Raw genomic sequence first — 10,789 nt, forward strand, 5'->3', positions numbered from 1 at the left:
CTGTGTGGTAAAACTGTCAGGAGAACCTGGGAAATTCTATCAAGAACTCTACCACACGAGACATACAGACAGTGAAATGATCAGAACTAATTGGGCAATGGATAGCGTCCAATTTTTAACACTGCTTTTCAACCACATTGATTATTATGTCAAGACATAGGCCCTTATTCAGCAAGATGTGATAAGTGCAGATGACATGCTATCGTATGAAAAGCCCCATTGACTTTAATGTGGTTTTTCCTTCGAGATCACGTCATCTGCGCTGATCATAACTTAAAGAATAAGAGCTATAGTCTTGGTCTCTCTAAAAGGGAATAAACCTTGTATTGTCAGAAAGCAGCTCTGCTGTGCTAAAGAATCAGCAATCCAAGATGGTCACCCTGAGAAAAGTATGCACAAAAGAGATAAACCAGCGAAAATAGAAATAGAACATACTCCCATCTGAACTTGAAATGTAAATCACATACAAATAATTGGCACAAGTTCTCTTTTGATCTAAGTGGCTGCACAAACTAATTGAGTGCCCTCTTTTTAAACCAATTCTGAACATTTCTAATAGTGCTACACCACTAAAATAATTTGTTTAACTGATCTTTTAAACAGCACAATATATACAGGTTTATGTACCAAATTTCTCTAAGACGTATGATGTATGTATGACCTGTACATTTGACGTAGCTTTGTAAATAAACCTTAAAGTCTCCAAAAAAGTATTTTTATTGCCCACATACTGTACATCAAATTAATAACCCTTGACAAGACAGTGCTACAAAGATGACATACTTTCAATACATGTATTATTTGTACACCAGTAAGAAGAGGTTTCAAAGAGCACAATGTTTATTTTGATGAAGCTGGAATGACAACAGAACTGCACTGACAAAGTCACACTATGTTAAGTACTAGAGATTTATGATGATACCATCTACAGGTCAATGGAGTACTCAAGACCATGCATCAGTAAGCAGTGTTATTGTATACTGTACATCTTATAGCACTCTGGGATCCACGAAAGCCAATCTTTAAAAGTGCCTTTCAAACAAGGTCTACTAAACCAAAATCATTTTATGAACCCCCATATTACCAGAGCAAAAGGCTAGTCTCATTCTGCTTTGTGCACGGTTTAAGCTACTTCTAATTTATTTATTCTTAAAATCACATGAAAGCAGCAATAATACTTTCCCCCTTTTTTTTATATGTAAAGCCTGTGACAATGTATAATTTTACACTCTTACCCAAGCTGGTAATTGTTTGATGCTCCTGTTATAAATCTGTAAAAATCCTGATTGTGCGTGTAATGAAATGGCCGCCTTCTAACTTTGTGCTGCAGTCTGTGAAATGCTGCAGCTATGTAATATTATATTACCAATATTGTTACAGCTTTCAGAGTAATACACAACCTGCTGTTGGGAACAAAGCAACAGATCTGTTTGTGATACTTTGTTGCCAAAAGGCAGAGCTCAAAAAGGTGCATGTCAAAGGCTGTTTCAGAAGAGGTGGATAGGTCTGTCGAAATGGTTGCTGTAGTAGCCAAAAGGACGAGCAGTACATTTAGATGTTTTTTTAAAAATGGCATTAAGAGATTTAAAAAAATGCAGACAGTATTATCTAATACTACAGAAGTGATAGAGATAGATATATAGATATATATAGATATAGAGATAGATAACACATTGTGTGCTCATTTGCATGTCATTTCCCAGAATCCCTTGCTGCAGTGGAAGCACTATGCTGGGGATAATGGTGATAGGCAGGGTTACAGACCTGCCTAAGACATGTGAATGTGCTCACAAGTGATCTTTTTATTTGCTATATGCAATATGGTGGAGGTTTCTTGTTACCTTTTTCACCCACCATAACTAAAAACGTGATGGTAAACCCTACAGTCTTGAAAAGGCAAAGCCAGCAGTACAACCAACTTAACACTGATGATACCCATTCAGGTTGAAACATGTCTGTGAATGGTTTCTCTGGCAATGTGCTCACAAGTATATATACACACACACACACACACACACACACACACACACACACACACACACACACACACACACACACACACACACACACGTCTGCAACACTGCTTTTCGCCATTTACACCTAGAATACAGTGCTTCCACTGCAGAAGGGGGTTCTGGGAAATGATATGCAAATGAGCCCACAGTGCCACCTTTTGTCTCAAGTCCATTACTACATTGAGCCCTTAAGCAAATGCTCGCTGTTTTAAACAGCTTTTAAGCATAGGAGATCAATTTAGGATGTGTTGGACGAAGAGATTATGCAAAAAACTATGCAAAAGCACTCAGCAATGTGTACCCAAACACATCTCATCCCTATACTGTATATATCTCCATCTCTCCAATTTAACCCACACTGGACTTTACCTGTATATCATAATACCTACTTATCTGCAAATTACAGCTGTTGCCGAGACTACAATTTGACTTTATGAATATTTATGGAACTTATTATGGTTCAAGGTGAATCTTAGAGCTTAGCAATGGCCCATCTGTTACACAGCTTTTAAGCATAGCCTGGGATGAGATGCAAAGCCAGTGAACCCACCCACAGACAGACCGTTTTGAACTTTTGGGTCTCATCCGTGTGAGGAATATATATTCACGTTTTGCTGCTTGAAATGCCCAGGTAAAAATCAAAATACTAAATCAATGATCTTAAAAAGTGCAACAATGTAATTATCTTAACATTTCTAGCAACTGTTTATTTCTGACTGTTGGATACAGAATATTCAAACATTTTGTGTCAACTTTTTGGGTGAGATTTGTAATGCACACAGCCAGTGTTTCAACGCACTTTCCCCTCTACTTTATAATAATTGTTTGTTCTTGTATAGCGCTGCTAGTTGTACGTAGCGCTTTACAGAGACATTTTAAAGACAGATCCCTGCCCCGTGGAGCTTACAATCTGTTTTTTGGCGCCTGAGACACAGGGAGATAAAGTGACTAGCCCATGGTCACAAGGACCTGACATCGGGAATTAAACCAAGTTCCCGTGCTTCAAACTTAGCGCCCATCAGTGTCTTTACTCACTGAGCCACTCCTTCTCCCACTTTAATAGAGTTTGTGGTATTGGAGATAAGCATATGTTGCCTATCACATGCAGTTTACTGTATCTCCTTGTCTAAAACAGATTGGTATATTGAGGTTGCTACTTAAAGTAATATCGAAGACCACACTTCTAGCCATACCAACACTGATGTAAAATGAAAAATTGATACAGACAACCTTAAAAATTGATATTTGTAAAGCAAAAACAAGTGTACAAAAAGCACTTTGTTCAGATAACATTACATCATTGGTAAGGGCGTTCAAAGTTACTGGAAATGTTAGCACTCTATACCTCAAATCTTACTTATTCCACTATATATAATAAGGCATGGAAGAGTTTATATTGTTAATGGAAAACAGATGGTAGCTGGAGATAGAAGAATCAATTAATCCATAACTTGGAATTGCCTGACATTTGTGGCTAGCCAAAGCTATGTTACCTTAACAATTTCTAATGGATAAACATACAAATTAAAATGGCAATCTGCCTGATTGTGGCTGAATACAATGGTCTTATTTACACGGTTCTTTAAATTCAGCACCTAAAATGTGACAAATTAAAATGTTAAGTCACTTAACAAAACACACTTAAAGAAGATTTGATTACACATTTTATTTGCCAACAAATTATAAATGTACAATAGTCAACAATGTAATCACTATGTTTCTGTGCTAACTTTCATGCATACTTCATAATAATAATTCAAGCTTCAACCACTTAAATCAATTCAGAAAGCCAGATCAATCTTTTATCTGAATTTTCTTTCCATTGGAAACACGTGTGCCTAATGGTCTACCAGAGCAACAGAAGTGAGCAGATTTGCTCTTGTGGAGTTATGGTATGCACACGAAAAAAACAGCTGCACACAAACTGTAAAAATCCTGCAGTTACAAATGCTGCTTTGCATGATCATCACAGTGGAGCCAGACACTTTCTCTCACAGCTCAATCCCCCACCCATCTGGAATCTATCAAGGCAGCCACAAGCGTAACAACTTCCATCATGCATCAGACAGGCTTAAGCATTTTAACACTGAAGATATGCAATTCTTTACAATGCGACATTTTATGTTAAAACAACCATGCACAAAAAGAGCGCCAGCATATTTTGAAAGCTGTACATTCACCCAACATGGATCATCTTAAAGGATCTTTCACCTGTGAAATGTATACCAAGAAATATATAACTGGCTGTGCTAATAAATATGTAACTTGCTGTGAGTCTTCAATAAACACTGGGAGGAAAAAAAGGAAATATAAAATAACCAACTACCTTGATAGTATGCAGAGTTGGCAAATACCATCAATAGTGAACACTGGTTTATTATTGTGAAGAAAAAAATAAAAACAGTGCCACACTCATCAGTACACCTGGCTATGGAAAAAAGAAGTAGTTAGACATTAACACTTTTTGTCTTGCAACATATTTTTAAGGCATTTAGGTATCAAAATAAAACGGCTGTAACCACAAGTTGTCACGAAGTGCAATTTAAATCGCTATCCTAAATAAAAAATAAATATGTATTGCTTCTATAGAAGATGAACGGAAAAATCAACAGGACCAACCCAATGCTGACCTCATTTTCCAGGAGGTGGTAAACACTTACACACTATGTATTACGAAACATATTATATAAAAAAAAAAGTGTAACTTGTAACACAAATAAAGAAACTAGTAAAAAAAAAATTGTTTTTTTTTTTTTAAATAAATGTTGGGACAGTTCTGAAACAGTCTGATTTATGTTTTTTTTTTAATTTAGATGCAACCAAACGTGTACATGTGCTCTTTTGGCACCTACGAATGCATGTAGCAGTCATTAACCTTATTGGATTTCTGTGTTGTGGAATACAGTCTGTGCCAAAAGCATACAGAAATATACAGGTGTTGTGAAAGAGTTTTTCTATCAACGTGATTCTGATATCACCAAGGGGTCCCTAAAGTTTTATTCATTTCTAAATATTTTTTTACCAGAAAGGGTACACCGAGAACCAAATCGTATTATTCAATTATGTTGGGAAATACACTGCAGACCAAACATGTTAGATGGAGTGAACATATTTACTTTCCCTAAGCGATTCTAAAACTTTATAGTGAATTAGAAAATAGTTTGCTATATTTTTAGTTACTAAAATCTATTAGCAGTTTTTTTTTTCAGCGTGAAATTAACTGGGTTTGTTCAAACAGTTAGACCACATGTGTTCCTCACACCTACAAAAGATGTAGTCCTGTGACTTTAGGGCCAAGTGTCACAGCTGTTAATTGAGTAAACACAGTAGGGTTTCTGTCTTAGATTCAGAGTTTATTTACACAGATGCAACTTGTTTAAATGAATTTTAGGAATGTTAACTTGAAAAAGAACAACAGAAATTCGTCTGCATTACAGAATGTAAGTGTTTACTTGACACTTGCAAATTAGCAGCTATATAAACAGCCGTTGTAATTGCATATGATTTCATTATTGCAAAAAGCACAGTTAATAAAATGTTAAACAATTCTTCATTGTGCAATTAGATAAATAGCTCTACTGACCTATTTCAAACAATCATATTGCCCTTTAGAAAGAATGTGTGTGCATGATAAGTTTATCACATAGAACCCAGACCCAAACTTATGTAATGCAAAAATGCTCTGGAAAGTATTATTTTTTTTTTTTTTTTTAACATAAGGTCTAAAATTAATAAAATGGCTGAACTTTGTAGCTATTAAAAAGTTGTAACTCAGCGCTGATCACATCAGCTTAAGATATGCAGAACCATACTTTCTTTAGTTTCATATGAGCTCCTAATTACTGTGTTATATATTGCAGATTTGTTGGTACTTGTCATTTTGCTGTATGCCTACGTCTGAAAAAGAAATAATTCATACACATTGAAAAGAAAAAGGATACTTTGAAACTGTACTAGTCCACAAAGCCTGTTTGCCAAGGCATTACAAGAGGAAGTTGTGCACCTCTCAAAGCCACTCAAATACTCAATTCCATATGTTGTCAATACAGCTATTCACTCATGAATAAGACAGCATGACCTCCAGATGAGGTAATTGTACAGAATTAGCCAAATCTAATTGAATGCCTTCCTGCTTAGTTTAACTTTAAAACCCTTATGTATAGTTGGTAAATGCAATAGAAATTTCAGAAAGCTATAGTAAAACAAATTATAAGAGATTAACAAATTGCATATATATTATTGGATTTTGAATAGAACATAGAAATGTGAAATTCACACAACTTTTTTTGAACATGGAATGCTCAGTTAAGACATTATATGTTTCTGTGGAAACACATAACTAATGTGAACCAATTCAAAAGTTTCAGAACAGTTTATGCAGTATTCATTTTTAAAGGAAAAACTTAAAAGTCCAAAAAGATGAAAGGTAAATATATTTCCAAAGGTAATTGTTCTAACTGGACTCTCTACAGTGGAAAGTAACATATGACAATATAATGCTTTTGATTTGTCTAAACTATCATACAATAATAATACCTACTGCTAATAGCATCAGAAAACCACTAATAAAGACAGATCTAGCTTGTAAAATGTGAAACCTGCATTTATTTCAGCGGTAAACACAATAGGTATAAAATCCCTCATAAAAATCCTGAGTGGTAAATTCCAGCATCTCCAGGACTACCGCATTTCTGTGTGTACAAAGACATTAAAACTTGCAACAAACCACTTTGTATAACAGATCAAAAGATTTATTGATATCCAGCAATAACTTAGGAAGTAATTAAATGTGTTTGTACTTTTAAATGAAATTAGTGAAGGTGCCTGGAAAAATTACCCTCATCTGTCAGACCTAAAGCTTCTGGAATGGGACATTTGGTCGCCCTTCTACCGTGACTAAATGGCCGCCAGCGCTTCGCCGTGACCCACCCCGCCGCCGATCCACTTCGAATGTAAGTTTAATAACGGTTTAGGGTAGGTGTTAATGTAATGGGTTTTAGCTCTTGGGGTGATGGATTAATTAGGGTAAGGGATTTACCTTAGTGACTGTTGGCGGAAGTTTCTGGCGGCGTGGTGAGTCACGGCGAAACGGTCGCGACCAAATGTCCTAGACCATATAGCTTCCCCTTCTTTGAACAGTACAAGAGAAAGTCAGGGCCTATTCAAATACGCGGTCAAGCTGGAAATATTTTGGTCACATTTATTTCAACAAGGCTTCAAAATCATATAGAACAGGGTCTTAGGTTTTATTAGAAAAAGGCGTGAAAGGAGTAGACTAAGGAGGGAAGCATGTGATCAACAAATTAGACATGTAACACCATGGCAAGTGTTGAGGTCACAACATCAACCTATAAGTATCTGCACAATCTGACATTCCCCAGCAGTACTACAAAAAGTGAAAAAAACAAAACAATAGTGAGCGTCATCTAAATTATGTTGAATCTTGAAGTGTTGATCAACAAATCTGTAGGTTTCGTTTGTGACTGAAAACCAAACAAAAAGAAACCTAAAAAACACGGTCATTGGGGTGGCTATAGTATTCTTAACCATTTCCAAGTAAAACACATACTAATGTAATTAGATGCTTACACCCAACTATTTCTATGGTAAGGGGGGCGGGGGGGGAGAGAGAAGCTATGCAATTGTACTTTGAATCTAGCTACAATACAGCTAAAGCACGTGTGTATTGACTGAGGGCATCTCTGGAGGACAATAGGAACCGTAACTATTCTTCCTCCTACACTGAAATGAATTAAATTAAGGCAAATTCGACAGTGAAGTGAGAGGATGTAAAGTACAGTACTACTTCATTTAGAGATCTTTTGTTGGGAAAGAATCACATGTTGTATGTAATCAGTGTTTGATGAGAACTGTAATTAATAATGGAATCATGAACAAAAAAATAGAGACTAGCATACCTATAAAATAAAGTTAAAATACTTTTCAGCACAAAAAAAAAAAAAAAGGCTCACAGTATGTTTTGCTTTTCAACTCAATACATTGGGGACTCTAAGAAAGTATGCATGATTATTGGCATATATCTACTCTTGTAATGTGATACACCTATTTGTATCACTCACTTAATTCAACATTATAAACCTTTGACTCACTATTCATGAAATAGAACAATGTATCATTGCTCCCCCCTCTATGCTTTAAAAAAAAAAATACATTCATATTGATATTACTTTATTGCAGACAATTATCTTTCATGTGCTGTACATGCAATGTGTATTTTGGATATATGCCACTGCATTGGTTAGTATAACAATCTTGTTGTACTTAAATCATTTTTTCAAAACAGCGTCTCCCTTTCTGCTCTTACGAATATAAACATAAGGCCCGAGTCTAGAAAGTTTCACCCCTTATTTAATATCAAGCTCTTAAGATACGCAACATACTATTTTCTTGTACTTTTTAGCAATTGAATAACAGTCAACACTCAAGTGTCCTTGTTTACGGGTACATAGATTTAAAATAAATAAATTGATTAGTTCATGTAATTGACCAACTTACAACAATAAGGTCTGGGTCAGTAGAAGAGGTGAGGACAGAAAGCCACTGTTTAAGCAGGGGTGCTCTTGCGGTAGCGATATGAGGGATATTCACCAAACATTGCCGGTTGCAAAACTGCATCGAAAAGTATTCAACATGAAGCCATCGGGCTGGTTACCGGGATATATTTGGAGCTGCTTTTGCCTACTTTGAAGTTATTGATAAATAATCCAGTGATATATGGGGCCTCTCTAACTTCTGCTGTAGTTTGCACACTCGTTTATCGCTTTTCTGGTCGCGTTTAATATAGTTTCGCTGCCAGATGGACCTGCAACGTATTAAAAGGCCATTCATCAATCACATTGATTAAAACATCTGATTTATCTGGAAGGGGATATGAGACGTGTTTTTACCACGTTTTCTTTGTAAATCTGGTACTGTTAACTGGTTCCTAAATCTGTACAGCTGCGCACCTCTGCCAGAGTACTATATATCTGCAGCAGGCCAGCATAGGTAGCCTTCCCCTGTCCCCGGAGAAGACCAGTCTCCCTTACCTCCAGCGCCCCTGCACACCTCCAGATTCCCTGCACCACTCTCCCATTTATTATCACCCCCTCTGCGCCCATGCAGCCTTTTCTGTTTAATCCTTAGTAGATACTTACAGTTGCACCACCCATTCCGGGAGTTGCTCCGGCACCCGGGTCAGCTTCTTCCGGCTGCAGTCCAGCAGATCCCCCAGGCAGCGGCAGGGAGATGGGCAGGAGACGCGGTCCCGCCTCACCCCAAGCGCCGAGCCGCCTGCTCCCAGCAGAGCCGGGACCAGCAGCAGCAGCAGCAGCAGCCGCAGCATCCCGCGCCGAGAAGCAGCCAACCAGCCCAGCCATGCCCAGATCCACATCACGGTGTACACGCGAATCTCCCCCACTCCTCCAAGCAACCCTAATTCCAGATGGGGGAGAGGCGTGTAAAGGCAGCAAATTCCAGATCTAGCAGTAAACCCTCCTTATTCCAAACCGGGTGGCTTGCATGCCTCTCACCCTGCAGAGAATCAGCAGCATGCAACTGGTATACAAAAATAACAACAAAAAAAGTTTGCAATCGGAGGCAGTGAAAGATACGGCTCCAATATGTATGTAAACTCCCCCCCCCCCCCCCCCCCCCCTGTGTTCCCCTATCTGTGTGCAAGGTAGGGTGCTGGGCTCTCCTGTCATTGGCCAGAGCAAACACCCCCTCACGTGACCAAAACAAGGCATGCAAATGCAATGGGGGGATGGTAGAGCAGGAAAGATGAAGAGAGCAATGATTGGAGATTTACAGTACTCCACCTAACACCTCTCAATCAACAGATTACAGCGATGACTGATAAGGAGCCATTAGAACGTAGTTTCTCTCTTCATTTGCTTTCCTTTGAGTATTGATTCACCTGAGGAAGAGAGTACAACTCCAGAAAGCTTATCTTAAAGTATGAACTGCTAGTCCAAATAAAAAAGGTGTAATTGTCATCTTCCTTTGCTATAACTTTGTCCTCAGTTGTGGGGTGAACTGCAATTCAATTTAGGCAATTTCAACATCGCTTGCCACTTTAATGTAATGTCAAATATTGCCAACTGTTGCAGTCTGTTTCTCAGCATTACATGAATGGCATTAATCCGTATTTTTCTCTTTTTACTGTATGTAGTAAAAAATAAGATACGTTGCTGCTATAGGTAGCAAAGTATCTCAGGCAAAATTGCATGAATCGTTTGCCTTTTTTTATTGGAAAGAAATAACCATAAATTGAAAAAGGAGTTGCCCAATTTATATCTGATGTGATGTTTAGAAAGTGCATGTTTAACAAAGCAACACATACTATTTTGTAAATCTAGCCCATCTTCCCCCCCTTAATCGCAGATCGGGTCCCCTGAGGTGTTCTGGGGTCTGGCTAGGTGTCTCTGTGTGGTGCATACCTGCTGGCAACAGGAGGGCCTGAGTCTCTCTCGATGACATGGGGATAACAGGAACAGGTTACTGGGGTGGATGCCTTCGTTCTGGTTCAATGGTGCAGCGCCTCCATCTATAGTAAGCCCCAGGAATGCGGGGTGGAATCCTTACCACAGAGGTTCCCCACAGGGATGAGAGATTCCAGTCTCACACAAGGATTATCTTTAAAAGCAGCAGTCTCTTTATTCTCTTGGGCAGCAGCAGCAGCCGACAGGTACAGTTGATGCACAGTCTACTAACTGTTCTCCCTTGTGATGTCCCTGCCGCCACTCTGGACCAAAGGCATCCAGAGTGGGGCT

At 38.2% G+C, this 10,789-nt stretch overlaps 1 protein-coding gene across 1 annotated transcript in view; it reads right to left on the reverse strand.

The window, feature by feature from the left end:
- Window positions 1-9,650, reverse strand: part of LRIG3 (leucine rich repeats and immunoglobulin like domains 3) — a 31,899-nt gene extending 22,249 nt beyond the window's left edge. The window contains exon 1 of the mRNA XM_075600146.1: window positions 9,173-9,650. Within this exon, the coding sequence (XP_075456261.1) occupies window positions 9,173-9,408 (236 nt within the window). The 5' untranslated portion in view covers window positions 9,409-9,650. The remainder of the gene's footprint in view (window positions 1-9,172) is intronic.
- Between the last annotated feature and the right edge of the window lie 1,139 nt (window positions 9,651-10,789).

Source organism: Ascaphus truei, chromosome 5 (genome assembly GCF_040206685.1).
Source record: "Ascaphus truei isolate aAscTru1 chromosome 5, aAscTru1.hap1, whole genome shotgun sequence".
Lineage (NCBI taxonomy): Eukaryota > Metazoa > Chordata > Amphibia > Anura > Ascaphidae > Ascaphus > Ascaphus truei.